Here is a 20163-nt window from a genome sequence, read left to right as displayed (position 1 = left end):
GTATCCTTTATTCCACTTTGTTTCTACCCTACAAACTTGATCTGACATAACTGGGACAGGGGGTTGTGGGTAGGGATGAAGCTTGAGAGTTTTTTGGCCTGTGCGAGCTGTGTTAACGGCCAAGTCAGTTCCGAGTCCCACATGTCAAGGATAAATGAAGATGGACAACACAAATGGAACGTTATGGTAAGTACATAATTTCTTTTTAACAATAATACTGTATCTGTACCTTTTATCTCATGGCACAAATATATCCATGGCTCTCCACTACTGAGTAACATTGGGGCAGCAAATCCTTGAATGCCAGTAACATTTGCTTAGATGTTGGTAAATACCTCCTTCCTGTGTGCTGAATCATTTGTGTAAGTTGCTGTTGATGGGGTATTCCAGCTACCATGTTATCATCAAGTGCTCCCATCTCATGAAGTATGGAGATGGTGCATTGTGGGATTGTTCTGTCTTCAGTCTCATCAGGGAATCTGCTGCTGGTTCCATAGTGGCATTCAGGCCTTGGTGATATCCCATGGATATCTTTAGCCAGGAGTGGCCTTAGGTCAACTGGTGCCCTAGGCAGAGGGCACAATGGCACCACCCAGTGCCCCCATCCTGATCTACCTACACCAAATAAATACTGGTAAAGTGCCCCCACTAAAGCGGCTCCCTAGGCGGCCACTTAGTTGGCCTATGCCTAAGGCCGGCTATGTCTTTAGCTTTTCTGCACAATCCCATTAATAGAAACTGCTTATCCCTTACAACCCAATGTCAGGTTTTCCAAATACCACACTAGTATGTCTTTCTATTCACAGGTTGTGTCAGTGTTTTAGGATACGATGTACTTTCTTCCTCAAACTGCTGTACTACTTTTACACTTTCAAGCAGAATTCACCAAACTGCTACAGTGTACGATGTTAGTACTACATCACTCTTTCCCTCACATTATCAGGTATACTTACTTTGTTTTAGCAGGAATGCCCACTTTGCTGTTATTGCCCTATTGTAAACTCACACTGAGTTTTCTTTGCATTCCCAGTGTACTGCATTACATGGCTAAATGTCATTATTCAATGTACAACACTATTGACATGTAGACATTCAGGTGTACAGAGTTTGGCCCTTTTATTATTCCATTCCAGACATTATGAATGTATGCAGCTTCTTGACAACATTGTCAGTACCACTTTAACATGTGTTAGCTCAAATGCAAATCCTAGTTCGTGTTAGATTTGTAGCAACTATGCAATGTAGCAATAGTAATAAGTGTTTGTCTGCGTCCTACGGCAGGGCGGCTTCCTCTGGACTCCTGGTTTGGTAGCAGTCGGCTGCTGAACAGCGCCGCCGTTCGGCGGAGTCGCTCTTCCGTTTCACTCCGAACTCTCACTACCATGGGGAAGAAATACGTCCGGTTCCCTGTTCTTGCGTTATTTCTATGGTCCTAGTGAAAACCGTTTCAAAAGAAAAACCGCCGTTTACCGTTTCCGACAAAGTAAATCAAGACGTTTCAGGTAAGGCGTGTACTAAACTTTCCAAACGTACCTTCCTTGTACCGTTATAATTAGAAAATGGTATATAAATGCTTTATTTGTATCAGAAAGTTTAAGTCCAGATACCGTTTTAGGCATGATGATTTGTTGCTGTGGCTAGGCTAGGGTAAAATAGGGTTGCCACCTTTTCAAATGGCCAAAGTGGGACATTTTTGGTACAAACATCAGATTTTTACAGGCCGACACATACCCACGGTCAGTACAAAGGTGAGGACTTAACTTTTTTGCCTAAATAAAAACTTATTCTTATAGCATTTTAGTTGCTTATTCTGTTTCTTATAACATTTAGGTATTTTCGATGCACTAACTGTTTTATGCAACTATTACATAAAATATAGGAAATAATTTTGTCCTAAAATCTCAGGACATTTGCCATTTTTACAATTTTTTTGTCAGGACACAACTGCCCAAAGAGGGACTGTCCCTCGCAAAGTGGGACAGGTGGTAAAAAGGCTATCTACCCTTTTCTGTAGGTATAGAAGGTAACGCTTAGTAAGCATTGCATTTGGGAAGCGTATGTACTAATGTTATAGCTATAACCTGTAACACGGGGAACACTCCCTGAGGAATTAATGGGTAAAATTAAATTAACGAGATCCAGTGTTATCAAGCAATTATTCGTTAGCAAGTCTGTGTGTGTTACAGCCCTTCATTTGGCACTGCGTCAAACGTGTAAGTTTTAAACCCGGAATAAGGAAGGTGCTTGGGGAGGCCAACTACAAGTGTGAGACTAAAACAAAATGTATCTTCTGTAACAACCAGGCTGCGACGAACAGTGTTCTAGTCTGACCATGTTAAACAAAAAGAAAAAAAAACTCCACTAACAAAGATAGCTCAGTTTAACATTTAACTTTTTCAACACAGTGGGGCTTTCACTGAGCGCACACAGTATTAACGTTATATTTTCACGAATACCACAACCCTCAAATACTTTAAAACTATAACTTTCTTAGTGTCACTGTTTTACCGTTATCTACTGTCAGATTTGATGCACACCGTTCTTCGCCTGTACTGTACAAACTTGCTTCCCAAAAACTACGCACTTTTGTAAGCAAGCAAGCAATAATGTCTGACAAGGTGTGTTAATGGGTAACAAACGCCCCAGCGGCGTCGGGCCTCTACACCCCTAGAAGGGCGTTAATTACCCATTAACACACACATTATTGCGCTTAGAGAATGGGCTCTCTGTAAAACGGTTGTTTACTTGCTTATTTAGAGAATGGCTGGCCTCTTTAATCGTCGCCACGACTGGAGGAATGAACGTTCTCAGGGCGTTGAACAAGCCACGAAGTACGGAGTGTAACAGAAGTAAGGCCCACCCCACTTTTATTTTAAATTGGCTAACATACCTCTCAGCTTCTTAGATGAATAAATCTAAAAGCCATAAATAATAGGATGGATGGGGGGTGGGCTCCCCTTAAAAGCCCCAAAATAGGGGGACACCCCCGAAAAGCCCTAACATAGGGACACTTTGTTCTTACAATCTTAAATTAAAAAGTTGATAAAATAACAGAGTTTGCATTAGCGTCAAATTTCTGAAGGGTATTAAGTCTGAAACATAATTGTCTGGCATTATTTTATTGACATTTGTTGACCGGGAAAGTCCACTGGGTCAGGAACCCATTTTCAGTGGAGGTCCAGGGAAAAAAGCTGCACTACTAAAAGATATAAATAGTTAAAGATGGTAAACAATTTTAACACAAGCAAGTTTAATAAAATTACGCAAACAAGTGAGTAAGGTGAGAGAAAAACTTAAAAAAAATTACTTTTAATAAAATCAAACCAACAGAGACGAGCGCTTTCGCAACACACAGTTGCTTCTTCACATCTAATAAAGTCAATTAAAAATAACCAATCATCATCTCAGCCCTCTAGATCTAAGGGCTGGTTTTAAAGGGATATTGTCATTTAGTCTACTGCCCCTATATGTAGCAAGCATGAAAAATCAATTTCTAGGCACTCTGTGCAAGTTTTAGCATTGCCTCCTCTAACAGAAGTCCTATATTTTTCTAAAATCATAAATCTAAATTTGTGTGAAACCCCTTCTTTAATGTGTTTAGCATTTCTGGAATTACCCTTATCATCCTTATTATTGGCATACACATGCTCTTATACAATCCCTGAGACATCTGTTAGTTGTTCCAACATAAGAACCACAGGTTTCACAAATAGACAAATAAATTAAATCTTTTGAGTTGCAATCTGCATATTGTTCAAACACACGTCCACTCAAAGGGTGAATAAAACAATGGTCTGTCCTAATATAGCTACATATATTACAGGCACCACATGGATGTGTCCCAGCCCTTTTATGTGTCCGGGCATCTGTGTATGCATTACTAGAAGTTACCGGTTTATAACAAAGCATACTTCTCAAGGAAGGATTATTTCTAAAACATGAACCTCAGTTCAACATCTAAAACCTCTCTATATTTAGGATCAGGCAACAGAACCTTCCAATGCTTCTTAATAATTTTACATACTGAATTAACATCAATTGAGTATGTTAGGGACATCCTCAGGTGGTTATTATGTGTAGTCCTAGCACTAATGCATACACATTGGTGTTAAAATATGGTTTAGCCCTATCTTGTCTAAATAATAAAATCTTATTCTGCACGTGCGTGACTGTTGCAGGTTTCTGTCTCGCAATCCATCCATCTCTTTGCTTGATGGTCTCAATTCCTTCTACCTTCTTTACCGGATTGTCTTCTGCTTTTCTGCACATGTGCCTGAACCACCGTGATATGTTCTTTGACCTTTTGTGTACTTGGAGCTACTTTGGTTTGTGCTCTGATATTCTCATTTCTTTGTCTGTACCACAGTGTGCATTTTACCAGCTTTCTATCACCTCTAGCATCTTCAGTCCCAGATGACTGGAGAATAAGCATATTAGTATCTGTGTAAAAGAACAAAGGGAACATACACATCTTTGGGTAGTACAGAGGTGTTAAATGCCTGTCATACTGCATGAAAGTTTTGGAGAGGGTGATTGATCAATGAGTATGTGGAGTAGTAAACATTGAGACGGAAGATGAGCAGTTCAGATTCAGATCAGGATTGAGCAGTTCTGTGGTGGTTCAAAGCCCCAGAAACACTGGTAGAATAGAATGGTGGTTATTTTTAAATTTAAATAGCAAGTTATTTAAAAATGAATTCATACAACATTACATAACATTAGAATTTTTACTCTGTTTTTTAACTTAAATGTTTTAGATATATACATATTTACATACAATTTTTTACATATTATTATATATTCATACATATATTATGAGTATTTACACTATATATATATATATATATATATATATATATAATATTTATACAATTTTTATATAATTTTTATAAAAGCACACTTTATAATAATTGATTGTAATTACATTTTACAAATTATAAAATTTTTTTAATAATATTTATTTTTTGAAAAACATTGTTTATTATGTATTTAGGAGAGATGTTATTTCAGGTAGTAAATACAATAGGAGTATTTATTTAATTACATAGTAAATAGAAACATTACCAGCTAGCATAATATAGCTTTACGCTAGGGTTAAAAATATTACTGTATACACAATTCACAAGATAAGTTTTTTTAAAGAATTCATACACATTGTCACAAAAGTGTTATTTATCAATATTCTTGGGTTTTGGTAATATACATTTAGACAAGATTAAATTATTTTGTTAGATGTTTTAGTAACATATATTCAGACAACATTAAATTAATTTTGTTTAGATTTTATTAGGAACCTTATTAAGTTATATTTCATATAAGTGTTTTTCAATATTAGTTTATGTATTACTACATTGTTTTGTTTTAATGTGTTTCAAAATCTCTTTGTTTCAACTGTTTATACATATAAAAATGTATTTTTTAGTTGATTAATTGTATAATTAGATTAATTGTTGTTTGATAAGTGGCTGCTTTGAATTCAATTTAAGAGTATAAAAATCAGCTGTTTTCTTAATAGACTAAACTCTGATGAAAAGTCTTTGGATGTCCATTAAACCTGTTTTTGGTGTATTCGTTGCGGGTCGTTATTTAAATTTACCAGTTTTCAGTTTTTTATGTTAGTTAGAATGGTGGTTATGTCAAGGACCCAATAACGCTGAGAACAAACCGTGTTCAGTCTTACAGAGGGGTTCTTGTTGGGAGTGAATGTGCATCAGGGTTCAGCTGTGAGTCCATTGTTCATGCTGGTGATGGACTACATCAGCAAACAGATCATAGGGGACAGATCAGCAAACTTGCTGTATGCTGATAATGTCACATTACAGGCAGACCCGAGCAAGAATTTTAGCAAAGTATAAGGTAATGTAATGTAAAACTGAAGGCACATGAGATGAAACTGAGCACAGATAAGACCGTGGTAATGGAAACAAATGGAAGAAATCAGAGGAAGCTAAGAACTGAGATAGAAGGAAAATTAGTGGAGCAGACTAATGGCTTCAAGTATCGCAGAGGGGTGGCTGAGAAGAAAAATCTGAATGAGGAGGTCAAAGCTAGAATCAGAAGGGCAGAAGAGACTCTAAGCAATTTCTTGGGAGGAAACCCATGCAGCCACCAGGAGACCATCCAGACTCCACACAAAACAGTGGTTAGAGAGATCTGAATCAGACTTTAAAACCTTTTTTGTCTGAGGCACAGCTGTTGACCATTACACCATAATGTCTCTTACGATGGGATAGTCTGTGACATTCTTAAGCTTTCTGTGCAGCACCACACATTACCATGCACAGTGAGTTGTGTGTGGCCCAGACTATTGTGTGATTCTGAAAACCTGAACCATGCCATAGTCGCACTGTATAAATGGGTACATCATTGCTCTGCAAGACAACGAGAACACACATACCGTACCTTAGAAAAACTTCTCTCTAATACTACCACTTCAGTCTAATTATGTCCGAATATGTGAGTGGGAATTTGATGACCCATCAAGGAAGTTTTTTTCTTTCCTTCTGTGTTCTTTTTAAGTTTTGGATTTTTCCTGGTATATTGATTTTCAAAATATTAGCATTGATCTGCATGTTGACGGCTGTGCATTTTGATATATAAATATTATGTAAAATATGTGTATACATAAAAGCAAGCATATGTAACCCTCTTTTTTTCCCCATTTTTGCATATGGAGTTAGGATATCAGATCAACAGTAACCATAATCTAGAGCTAATGTTCATGCTGGCAGGTGGCTAGCAATAATATATAGTTAACATGTATATGAATACAAATGTATATCTGTGTACATATGTTTGCCCACACATATACACATATGTAGATGTGGAGTCTTACAGTTTATGTAAAGTGAGGTAGTTTTGGATTTGCATACTCGTTTTGGGGGCATGGCATAACAATCCATATATAAAGTAATTTACTGATGTGCAAAACATAATACATTTCAAAAATAGATTTTTAAAAGTGCTGTCTTGTGACATGTACCTTTTTTAACCTTCCTGATGTGAGAGTATGTACAGTGTTATGATGGCTTATTCTTTTTTTTTGGGGGGGCACCTGTGCCATAATGTATACTTGTACTAGAGATTCCATTTTATGTTGCCTAGGGTAACTAGTACGTACTTGTCAATGTGAATTCCAATGATGCCCTAAGACAGTACTTGTGAAATTCTAAGACAATCAAAGTCACAGAACAGACACTTTTTTCTTTTTTTTTAATACTAATTCACTAAGAGCTTACATTCTGTAAATGTACCCTTGTTTTTGATTCATTCCATTTTTCTACATTCTAGAAAGTACATTCCCCTGAGATCTCATCATAATGCTACTAGGCATGCTGACATATATCACAGTTTAGACTTTCACAATTGTAAATAACACTGTTTTATTTTTTGGGAAGCTGATATGCATGCACAGTGTATATGTGTATATCTACCAGATTTGCCATATGTAATATCTTAGATAGCTGTGCATTTTGATAGATTTTATGTGTGTGTATATACAGAGATGGAGAGGGCAGTTATCTTGGCCCAGTGCTCATTTATTTGACCTAGAAAAACTGTCGCATGGTTTTACTGAACACTGGATTTGTCAGACATGCAGTTTCCCAGTTTTGATGTGTCTATATTAGATCATCAAAATGACAGAATTTCAAATTATCTAATATCGAACCCAATATCGCAAATGCTGAAAACAGCGAAACTGCACAAAACCGAATTCTTTGCTAGGGAAAGAATTTGGTTGGCCGTTGTTGTGGCTTCGCTGTTTTCAGCGATGTGGTGGAAAGTTACGGGTTGGGTTAAGGTAAGTGTGTGTGCGGACGTTAGGGCGCGGGTTGGGTGAGTTAGGGTTAAGGAGCGGGTCAGGTAAGTGTGCGATTGTGACAGAATTTGGGGTTAGGGGCGGGTTAAGTGAGTTGGGGTTAAGGCGTGGGTGAGGTGAGTGTGCGATAGTGACGGACCTTAGGGTCTGGTTTAAGGTAAGTGGATAGATAATAGTGTATGTGTAGTGTAGGGTTAGATGTAACTTTTAAATGTATGTGTGTGGATTGCTGAATTGTAGTGTGTGTGGTGTTGTGTGTGTGTTACTCTGAAGAGCAAATTTTTTCCCAGGGAAAAAAATTCGCTGTTTTGAGGTTGATATTGTTAGGGTTCGGGTTTTGCAGTTCGTTGTTACAGCATTTGATAATGTGCCATTTCGATTATCTGATATAGACCCGTTTTGATTACGATGAGTTGTACGTGGAGAAGCTGAAGTGCATCATATTGCTTGACCCACCTTCAAGGGTGATGTAAATAGTGACACCTCCACCCTTTGCCCCCTTATTGTACACTAGCTGTTCTAAATGTATGAAAGGCATTATAGCCCTGCTCTGCTGGTGTGCTTTGTGTCTTTGAACCATGTGTCGGTAACTACACAGACATCTGTGTCCTCCAGTGTGAGGAGAGCTTGCATGGAGCAGAAAGGCAGTATCTTCCATTTGTTTTGTGGCATCAGTCTTGGAGAAGGTAGATTGCTAGGCTCATACCTGCCTGGGACAAATAGTTGGATAGCTCCATAATGTTTCTCTTCCATATAGTTCAGGGAGACATGTCTCTGGTCATTTATACCCACATGGACTATGACTCGTACTGGTGCTCATGGTTCATTGACTTGAATGCATGACTGATTTGATGGATCCTTGTCCCTGATAGGCAACTGCCCATAACTCTCTCCTTGCTCAGTGTGGTGAGTGGGACATCAGTGTCTCACAGTGGAGTCTCCTCTGACCAAAATATTGGACTGTTAAGTTCTCTGACTTAGTGGCTTAGATATCAAACTACTGAGATGTAGTTGAATGCATCAAGGTGGGTATTGCACGGCTAATATTTGCTGAGGATACTTATTGTAATTTTGTGTCTCGGAGGCCTTTGAGATTTAGGTAGTGAACTTTTAAGAGAGTCTGCAATTTTATCCATTTTCAGTTGAGGCCCAGGGAGAAAAGCTCCTCCTAAAAAGCATAAAATTTATACACACATGAAAACTGACATTATAATTGACTGTAAATACATAGATTAATACAAATATTGGTGCACATATGACATACAATAATACATATGTCATCATTAAAACAAGATAAATATAATATCATGCAGCACTGAAATGTGCTGACATGCAAGTGTGACAGTTCATTATTCACTCACAGCGAATGTCAGAGTGGAAAAGTTCAAATGTATGAGAAGAGGGGAGAGTGAGAAAAAAGTATTTGTTAGAAGTAATAATTGGGGTAGGTATGGGAGGCAGGAGAAATGAGTAAAAGCAAAATTACAAGAATTGAAACCAAGGAAAAGGAGAGAGAGGGTGAACCGCAAGATTATGCAGCTGTGGACTGACTAGTGCTGACAAAGCAATGGTTTGCAGTTGTCATAAAACTGGGTTTGGAGATAAGTGCAGTGACATTGAACGAACAGATTTGTCCCCATTAACCATGTATCATTGTTTGGGTGTGTGTATGGTGTAAAAAAAACAAACTATGAAGCAAATCTGCACTGACACCTGCGTGCTGCCCTGCTGAGAAGGACACTAGCGTATGTGCAGTGGACTGGCTCCACTTGGAAGTGATGTGAATCCTGTAATGACATCCAGCAATCATTTTCATTTGCCAAAGCCATTACAGCAGTGTTTTGCAGAGAGATGGGAAAGGCCTCAATGTTGATTGGTATGCTGTGTGGGTAGCTGTATTTGTGGAAGTGTGCCTTTTTAAATGTGGTGCGAATGTTATGCACTATGAAATGGAGAAAATGAGTAAAGTTGTGCTCAGTGTAGTCCCTAGCGATTTCATCATTGATTGAGACGTATACATTTCCCAGTGTTTGTCAGTACAATGTCTGAGTGCTCTGTTTGGTGTATGGTATCACTGTTACAGCTGCTGGTACTCTTTCAGTACAAGTATCTGATTTGGAAGTTTTTCCCAGGATTCTGTTGCTGAGAGGATGAGGGACATGCTGCAAGTATACAACTAAGACAGTCTACATAAAGCAATAATAACAGAAAGTACAGGGTCACACCAGAGGCTTGGGAGGTCATTAAGAAACTGAACTGTTGTAAAACTCTGTATTAAATACCCGCAAGTTCAGGTTATGCTATAACAGAATAACTATGTAAAGATAACCACGTGAGCAGCCATTATTTATTTATTTTTTATTTTTTATTTATTTATTTAAATTTGTTGACCGGGAGTGTCCGACTGCATTGGCAGAAGCGAAAATGCTTTTACTGTGTTGAAAATAAATTGCGTTTAGTAAAGTTAAGTATTCGTTTAGTTCTTGCTCTGTGGACGCCAGTTTTTGTTTTCAAACAATTTAACATAGAAATTACTTACAACATATTTACAGATGAAGAAACATAGTACATCAGCAGACAACTAGAATCTTTATCTGTGAAGTACATAACAGGCATTAACAAATGTAACAATGAGAAGTTCCTGCTGTATAATAAGTACTAGGCTTATGAGCATCTGAGCTTGCTATAATCAAGGTAGTTAGTGGAGTGGAAAGAAAGGTAGTAGTTGGATGGGGTGGATGATATTAGAGTGGGAGTTGCAAGGGCATAGCCAGCATGTTTTTAGGTGCGCTTTTAATAAAGTTTTGAAGTTGGTGCATGATGGTACGGAGGTAATTGTGGGTGGGAGTGAGTTCCATAATTTGGCTATGGCGCAAGAGAATAGTGCTTCACCAGCAGAGTTATTGGCTTTAGTGATCTGCAAGTGATTTTTGTTGCTGGATCTTAGTGGTCTGTTGATGCGATAGGGTTGGAGTAGATTCTGGAGGGATGGGACATTTAGTGGATGGCTTACTAGATTGTGGGTGAGTGAGAGTTGATACCACTGAAGGAGGTGAGGGAGTTCAAGCCAGCCCAGTTCAGCAAGTGAGAGACAGTGGTGACTACGGTAGGATGCCCCTGTGGCGAATTTTGCGATTTTGTTGTAGCAGGTCTCTAGCTTGTTTAGATCACATTGCCTTAGGTTGGTATATACTGGAGAGGCATAAAGTAGGGTGGAGATAAGGTGGGAATTTGCTATTGAAATCTTTGCTGCTTTGGTGAGAAATTGTTTATTTCCGTATAATGCTCCTAGCTTTTGTGGACTTTTTTTATGGTCATGGATATGTGAATGTCAAATTTTAGTTTGTCTATTTCCACTCCTAGCAATTTGGTGTGTTCAGTTGGGTATATAGTGGTGTTGTCTTTTGCTGTGATGTTAAAGTGAGAGTTGTTTTGTGTATGTTTGGTGGGTTGGAAGATGAGTAGTTTAGTTTTGTTTGGGTTTAGTATTAATTGGGCATCGGATAACCATGTTTCAACAGAGGAAAAGGCTTCCTGTGTGACTTTTTGCAGTTTGGGTAGGGACTGGGCTGAGCAGATGATGGTAGAGTCATCTGCGTATTGGATGAGTGTGCCATGTTTGGTGGCAGAGGCTAGATTATTGGTGTAAACAGAGAAAAGTAGGAGTCCAAGGATGGATCCTTGGGGAACCCCTATGGAGACAGGTAGTTGGGGAGAAGTGTCATTCTGCCATACAATGGATTGTTGGCAGTCAGACAGGTAACTCTGAAACCAGTTGGTGACTGATTGTGAGAAGGATAGGTTATTGAGGACAGAGATAAGTTGTTTGTGTGGGACCATGTCAAATGCTTTAGATAGGTCTAGGAAAGTAGCAGAGGAGAGATAGCCATTGTTTTTATGCTGAAGGATAGTGTTTGTAAAGGAGAGTAAGGCAGTGGTGGTGCTGTGGTTTGGTCGGAAACCATGCTGAGTACTGGAAAGGAGGTTGTCAGTAAGGAGGTAGTGCGAGACCTGAGTGTATGCATCTCTCTAGTATTTTGGAGAGTGGAGAGAGAATAGCTATGGGGCGGTAATTGGTTAGTTCTGCAGAGGGTCCGCCTTTGTGGAGGGGAATTATATGTGAGACTTTCCACAATGTGGGAACGTAACTTTCTGACAAAGATCGGTTAATCAAGATGGATACTGGGTAGCCCAGAGCATCAGCTGCGATTTGTAGGTATTCACTTGGGAGGTTGTCTGCTGCTAATTTGGTGGGTTTAAGTTTAGTTAAGAGTTTTTTTATGTTGGAGGTAGGTACAGGAGAAAAAGAGAAGGCAGTGGGGAGATTACTAGTTGAAGATGTGAGTTGGAGGGGAGGGGGGTTGTGTTGTTTAGCTAGTGATAGTATGGTTTGGGTGTAGTGTGTGTTGAATGAGGTAGCAATATTTTCTGAGGAGTGAGGGATGTTAGGAGGAGGGGTACTGACTTTACCTGGGTGGAGGATGGAGTTTATGGAGGACCAGAATTGTTTGGGGCTGTGTTGTGAGGAGTCTAGGGCAGACTGGTAGTATTGGAATTTGTCCCATTTTATTAGCGCTTTGACTCTCTTGCGTAGTTCTAGGAATTTCTGTCCAGCTGCGGGGGTTTTGGTTTTGTGCCAGTGCTCCCAGGCTTTATCCCTGTTTTTCATTTCTGACTTGGTGGTTTTCTGTAGCCATGGGGAGGGTTGTGCTTTGGTTCTGGAAAATCTTATGGGGGCATGGTAATTAAGGATGTTCAGGAAGGTAGTATTAAGATTCAACTGCGTCATCTAGACTGAGGTACTTTAGAGCATGCCAGTTACATTCTTTGAGGGATGAGATGAATGTGAGTGGGTTAAAGTTTATTTTTTTACGTATTTGATGATAGATGACAGGTTTAGCTTGGTACAGGTATTTTTTGAGTAGGAATGTTGGGGAGTGATCACTGAGGCTATCTGATAAGCAGCCTGTTATATATGACTGGGGGTTCTTACTGACTTATTTATCCTTGTTGGTGACTGGACTAGTTGGGTGAAGCCATGAAGGTGTACATGATGGGTTGGATTGTTGCCAGAACAGGTGGCCAGTCAATATTGAAATCACCTAAGATGATAGTTTCTTGGGGGAGATGGTGGCTAGACCAGCTGAGGAGGTTTTGTAGTGGAGGGATGTTTTGGCCAGGTGGGAAGTAGCATCCAATTATGTTGATGGTTTTGTTTCGGTTAATTTTGAGGTTGGTATATATTTCTTCATTGCCTATTTGTGGAGCTGATGATTTTAAGGTCTGGATGTTTAGATGTTGTTTAAATATTATAGCTACACCACCTCCTTTTTTGTTTAGCCGGTCTACTCTTAGTATGCCGTAACCTGTAGGGAGTATTTGCTCACTGGTAATGTGAGGTTTTAGCCAGGTTTCTGTCAGGACGACTATATCTGGGGAGTATAAGTCTATGGTGGCATGGAGTTCATGGACTTTGTTGGATATACTTCTAATATTTAGGCTTAGTAGAAGGAAGTCACTTGGCTTTCTATTGGCTGCAATATGGGAGAAGTTGTGATTTCTAGTCTGATTATGAGGATTGGGGTTGGAGATGGTAGGGCCAGGGTTGGGGTGGATGTCTCCACTTAGGGCTAGTTTTGATATGCATGAGATTATTAGTTTTCTCAGTTTTTGAATGTGTTTGTTTATAAGGGAAATTTTATGATTGTTCTCTGTGGGTAATAGGTATGGTGGGAGGGTTACTATGTTAAGTTGTAGGGATGCCTTACGTTTGAGTAATATAGTTGGTAGAATATGTGGGGGGTGCATAGGGATGGTTCTTGAGCTGGTGGGAGGGGAGCTGAGTATGGGTGAGACATGGGTGGTGGTGTGAGCACTAGTACAGTGGTAGTGGTTGAGTGGGGGAATGATGGAGCTTTGGTAGGATGTAAGATATGCAAGGAGAGTGCATGCAGTGAGCAAAGGAAAGGTATGCTTGTACATGTCAGTTGAGGAGGTGTGATTAGTAGAGGGAATATGGAGGAGGTAGTGTTGGATTAGCGCTGTGGTTGGCTATTGGAAAGATGGGAGGGGTTCGAGTGCAATAAAGGTGGGACCACTGGGGGCGGGAGGAAATAGGGGGCAAGGCGGGGAGCGAAGTGGGTAGAGACCATGTTTGTTTCCAGCCTCTCATACAAGAACCTATCACAATTGACCAAGGACTGCTCTGAAACTGTAAGTCTTGTCTTAATTTCTCAGGTGGAAAACCAGGATAACCTTGTATCAGTAGGCTACTGTGGTATAGTTTTAATAACCACACAGTATTGATCAGTTATGGATACTATTTGCTAACAGAAGGGAATAAGAGAAAGTGGAAGATGTGTGTGGTGGTGGTTGGGGGGGCTGCTTACAGCCAAAGCACAGTGCTCTCCAGGGGAAAATGAAGATTGGCTCAAACAGTTAGACACATACTCAAAGTTAACTGTAGCTGTTTGCAGACGGTTCAGACCCAGACTGCACTTTTCTTATAGGAATGTTAAAGGTGGTACCGCAGTTGAATACGTAAGAGTGGTGTTGGGTTCAAAGTTAACTGTAGCCGTTTGCAGACAGTTCAGATTATGCAATTCAAGTTGAATATTTTTACTGTGCACATTTTAATGGATAACTGTGTGTGTGTGTGTGTGTATGTGTGTGTGTGTGTGTGTGTGTGTCTGTGAGACTTTAGCTCACTGAAGGAGAGAGATAAGAGGAGTAACTTGGCCAGGAACTGAAACTTACAAAACCTCTCCTTAAAAGTCTCAGCACTTGCAAGCTTCTTTCAGAGAATGTGTAGTACATCAGTAGGAACAACATTTATAAAACTCAGTGCAAACTAGTCAATGATACATGATCTACAGACTTTCAAACTTGGCAGTTTTTTTTTTTTCAGGTGTTCTTTTAAGTGATTTCTAATTGTGCAATGGTAGTAATTCAGATTTTAGAGAAATGTCTTCCCTTTTTTTCAGTAAGTGCAATCTCTGAGTTGATATACAAGGCCGGGGTGTATGTTGGGGGGGGGGGGGCTTGCCACACTCACTCACTCTGGGGGAGGACTTACCCCCTGCAAAAAACAAGAGAGGGAATTTTTTGCCCTCTTCTACCACTGCCTGTTCAATACCTGTCCTCTTGGGTGGGTATTACCATTCTTATGTGGAAAATTCCAGCTCCTCCTCTAGTTGATTTTTGCTACCGACTATGATCGTAGACTGATGTGTTTTTATTTTATTTTGTTATATAAGCAACCAATATGCTGCAGGTTGCATTAGTCTTTTTTACTTGGCATGATTAATCTCTGGCATCTGTTTCATGTAATGGCTACTGTAAGTGAGACAACATTGACAGCAACACACAGCCATATTTCAGTACCACACCAAAAAAAATTTCAGATTTTCACATAAAATGTGTACTATCTTCTGTATAATGCAGGCTAGCAAAAAACACCATAGAGTAAACAATTTAATTTGTATTATGCAAGATAAATGATCCATGGAGGAGGGGGGACTCGACATAGGAAAAAAGCCTTCTTGTGGTACACACCAAAGCTGACTCTCTCTCTTGGTAGATTATTCACAAAAAAGCAAGACCTCACTGAACTGGCCGTTTCCATTACCTTGGAATCTGGCTTGACCCACACGTCGATTATTCTATAAGGCTAAATCAACAGATTCCTCTTCTAGGCCCAAGGCATCACTCCCTTTCTATTCTCAGAAGGGAAAAATGCAATTGGAAACTAAATTATTCTTGCTTTAAGTAATGGTTACCATTTTAGCAGCTTTCAAAGTGGAGGTCATATCAAACAAGATATGCATGTTGTATCCCTTTTCAACTTGTTTTGTTTATCCTTGCTTGGTGGATTATCAGAGACTCTTACTGCTATGTTAGATCTCCTTCCCCCAATCCAATTTGTCCTACAAACTGCCCACATTAATTCACCACTCCTACTATTCATGTCCCCTTCTCACACCTCTCTACCAAAATATCTTTTCACTGGAGATTGTAATTGAACAGTGGACAAAGTTATAATAATGTGTAAATTATGTACTGTTGTGCCACAGCAACTGCGTGTATGGCACTTGTCAGTGCATTGTTTCAACTTTGCTGTATTTCATTGTTATTTGTTGTGTACCTATTGATAATGCCATTTTCTCTGGGCTGTAATGTCAAGGGTAGCCTGAAAAGATCCTGTTAGACCAGTACTGTACCCAGGTAAAAAAAAAAATAAATAAAGTGAACTTTCCTGAAGCTCATTTCTCACAGCTACACCATATCTCTTTAGTGAACTGTATGATGGTCATGGAAGAGTCTTGGACTAGACTTCATCTCAATAGATGAAATGGTTCCCTACAGTCACTCAAGTGTCAGTAGCACGAAGGAAGAAAAAAAAAAAGATTAAGGGCATGATGCTGAATGCTGTTCATTTCAATTGTGGTGGGATTCACTTGTTTTGAGACTTCTCTCTTCAAGTTGGTGTGACTGTAGAGGTGCTATGTACAAGTTTGAGGGGTGCAGAAAACCAATTAAGATTCATTTTTATTAAACCTTCTGTGTTTCGGGCATTTTTTCATCCTTTTTGGCTTATCTGCTTTTCAAGTCAGTTTTTAATAATGGAACTGTTATGTTTGAGGTACTGTAAAATTTGACATCCTTTCTGATTAAGGTGTACAGAACAATGAAGCATGTCCATCAAGAAAAATGTGAGGCTTGGGGGCGTGGCCAAGGATGAACACAGGATAGCAGCAGATTTCTTCAGCTCCACCAATTTCATTACATTGACAGGAATTAATTACTTAAAAAATTAATTTTTGAAGTAATTTTCTTTCTACATATGTTTGTTTTATATAGTTCTTGAACTATATCTAAAAAAAAGGAAATCTTAATAATATTCCTGTCAGAAATTACTTTGGAAATTTTCCTGTCAGTTTATCAGTCTGAAATGAGTTCCAGTAAGACAAATTCTCAAGACTCCAGCATCAAGAAAGAACTTCAGTCTCTGATAATTATAGTCCAGCAACTTACTGCTAAGATGGATAAAATGGATACTAAAATAGACACTTTCATAGAAAAAACTACAAAACAAATAGACTTGTTACATATGGACCTGCAACAACAGAAGATCCAGATGACAGGCATAGAAGAAGCTGTGAATGACATGGAAAATAGAATACAAGAAGAGGAAATCAACATTGAGTTTCTGCTGAAACAAAATACACATTTACAAACAAAGCTGGATGACCTGGAAAATAGATCTAGGCGCAATAACATTAGGATTTTTGGACTGCCAGAAAATATTGAAGGTAACAATATTACTTCTTTTTTAACAACATGGCTCCCTAAAACTTTAGATTTACCAGAAGCATTCTCTTTTGGTATCAAAAGAGCACATAGATCTATAGCTAATACTAACTCTAGCAAAAACCATCCTAGATCAGTTATAGTTAGATTTCTATCATCTTTTGATAAAGAGATGGTTCTTAAATCTGCTTGGGCTAAAGCTCCTGTTAAGATTAATGAAACAACTGTGCGTTTTGACAATGACTATTCTTCCATGGTATTAGCTAAAAGTAAAGTTTTTCTGCCACTAATAAGGGAGCTTAAAAAAGCACAGTTTAAAACATACCTTCTGTTTCCTGCCAAGCTTAAAATCTTCCTTCCTGATGGTCCTAAAATTTTGAATGACTTAGACTCTGCTTTACTGTTCATCAAAAAATAAGATTTTGGAAAAATAGAAGAAATGGAATGGGCTAGTCCTTCGTTAAAGAGACTGGCAACTGAAACTTCGTGGAAGACTTCAGAGAAGAAGAAGAGACTAAAAAACAAATGATTTGTACTATGTTTTTTTCTCTCTCATCATTTTATTTTATTATTAATCTTTTAAATATAGTTCCTGCATTTCCAAGAAGCAACAAATATTTTGAAAAAGATTTAATCAAAGTTATTCTCTGTGTGCAAAGAAATGTTTTGTTTCATAACTAGTCAAAATATCTGGAGATTTAATGGCAGGCTGTGATTTAACTTGTTTCTCTTTCTGAAGAGGAAAAATAAGGTCAGTAATTTGATACATTTTTTTTCCTTTAAAAGTTTATATGCTCTTCAAATGCTATTCCTAATTATACTTTCTTGATTACACTGCTTATGCTTGTTTGTAAATAATCTGTCATGCTTTAACTAATAATAATTAGAACTAAATAATAGTAAATAAAATGTTTTATTTTTAACTATTAATATAAACAGTAAGTAACATTCTATTGTATATACTTCTTATAGCTTTCTCTTACATTTTTTTATTTCTGCCTTACACCCTTTTACTTTCTACTCTTTCTTTTCTTTATTAATATATAGAAATACTTTTGATCATATAGACACAGTAAATAATAAGACTCGCATAGGAGTTGAGTTGGGGCAAAAATGTTGAGTTTTGTTACTTATTAATAATTTTAGGCTTGATTTCACTTACATGGAGTCTGTAATAACCTGTAGAATGCATTGTGAAGGTTTTGTCATGTTTAGATGCATTTGCACTGCTAAATGAATGTTTGTCACTAGTTTTTAATAAGTTTCCCGCCAAAATGTTGAGAGACAATCTGGGATGTGGGCTGTTTCATGCACAGTGTCCATGAGCTACTTCAAAAGCTTCAACTCTCAGAATTCTCACAGAGAAGCTGAAAGCAGCTGGTCTCACCTTTGACCTAAATATCACACTGACACATCACAGATACAGGAATAGCAGATTAATAATATGTGTTAAAAACCTATGTCCCAAACATATACATTACTATAACTCATTTAATTAATTTGACTGACAAGCATAAATAATTTTATAACTCTATACTGGAAGAAATTGTCATGTGATATATTTTAAAGCAGCAGTATAGCATGTTTGTAAAATCTGGTTACTGAAATGTGTTTGCTGTGTATTATTTTGTATAAAGCAGACAGATTTATTGAAGGGACAGCAATGTAAGATGGTGCTCAGTAAAGATACAACTCAGTGAGAATTATATATATATATATATATATATATATATATGTGTGTGTGTGTATGCATGTGTGTGTGTGTGTGTGTATATATATATATATATATATATATATATATATGTGTGTGTGTATATATGTTTATATATATATATATATATATATATATATATATATATATATATAAATGTGTACGTGTATCTGTGTGTATGTAGATATGTATATAAATATTTCTGAGAATCTGCTTAACTATGAAGTATGATTTATAACAATTTCTATGAATACAATATTTTATTCTATTGGCAATAATGAGTTTGAGTAAATGCTCATATACAAGCAATTCAAGGTTTTTTTTGGAAGCTGTTAACTGTATTTACATGACAGAAAATAGATGCATCCTAATATATGTAATGTCTGAATCATATTAGCCAAAGTTTTTGATTTAAATGAATGTTAGAACTTATTTTTCTCTCCTCTTGATTTCTAACATCAAGATTATTTGAATGCTATTTGAATACAAGTGTTTTATATTACATGGATGTATATAGTAGTATGAACAGTTTTTAAAAAAAAAAAAAAAAAAAGGTTTATTTTAGTTTATATGATGCTGTTTTACCAAATGTGTAGTCTTGTCTTGCTAGATAATTGAATTGAAAACTGTTAACTTCAGTTAAATATAACTAGTATTAAATTGATAAGGTGGTAGCCGACGTACTGCTGCTTAGGGTAGGGGTTAACTTGAGTGGTAAATACTACTCTAAGTTGGAGTTTATAACTCCAGGCTGGATGCAAGGTTTAATCCTTACATTATTTTCACTTGTTCATTGTTATTTGTATATAGTTTTGACATCCACAATATATTTTGTACATTCATTGTCACTACAAACAAAATTGAATCCTATATGAAATCCCATAAGAGATTCAATAAATACAGCTATATTTAAAGGTACACCTAAAGGAGGAGATGTAACATTACTTATCTTGTTATTTGTTATTTTGATCATAAGATTCTTAAGTTTTAAAAATGCCAAATGACATCTTTAAAAGGAATTTCTTTAAACATGAATGGATTGAATAATCCATGTAAAAGGGCAAGCGTAATAAGATACATTAATTTACATAAGGCCAACTTAGTCTTCCTACAAGAAACCCATCTCTTGAAAAAAGATATCGATAAACTAGCCACAAACAAATATACAGTATTGGTTAGTTCAGAGCACACTCAGAAAAAAAGAGGAGTGGCTGTTTTATGGAATAAAAGTATGCCCATTCCTAAAACCATTCAGTCTTATCAGGATGACAAAGGAATGTTTTGTATGGTTACAATACAAATTAATGGGAAGACTTACACTTTA

The 20163-nt window shown here is 37.6% G+C and overlaps 1 protein-coding gene across 1 annotated transcript in view; it reads left to right on the top strand.

Moving 5' to 3' along the window:
• Nucleotides 1-1199: 1199 nt before the first annotated feature.
• LOC122809760 (histo-blood group ABO system transferase-like) overlaps nt 1200-20163 on the top strand; it is a gene marked incomplete in the record, with an annotated part of 502208 nt that continues 483244 nt past the window's right edge. Inside the window, 1 exon segment of the mRNA XM_044081484.1 lies at nt 1200-1502. Within this exon segment, the coding sequence (XP_043937419.1) occupies nt 1427-1502 (76 nt within the window).

Source organism: Protopterus annectens, chromosome 8.part0 (genome assembly GCF_019279795.1).
Source record: "Protopterus annectens isolate FY-2018-M chromosome 8.part0, PAN1.0, whole genome shotgun sequence".
Lineage (NCBI taxonomy): Eukaryota > Metazoa > Chordata > Ceratodontiformes > Protopteridae > Protopterus > Protopterus annectens.
The sequence above is the reverse complement of the archived record's forward strand: the minus strand, read 5'-3'. Positions and strand labels throughout refer to the sequence as shown.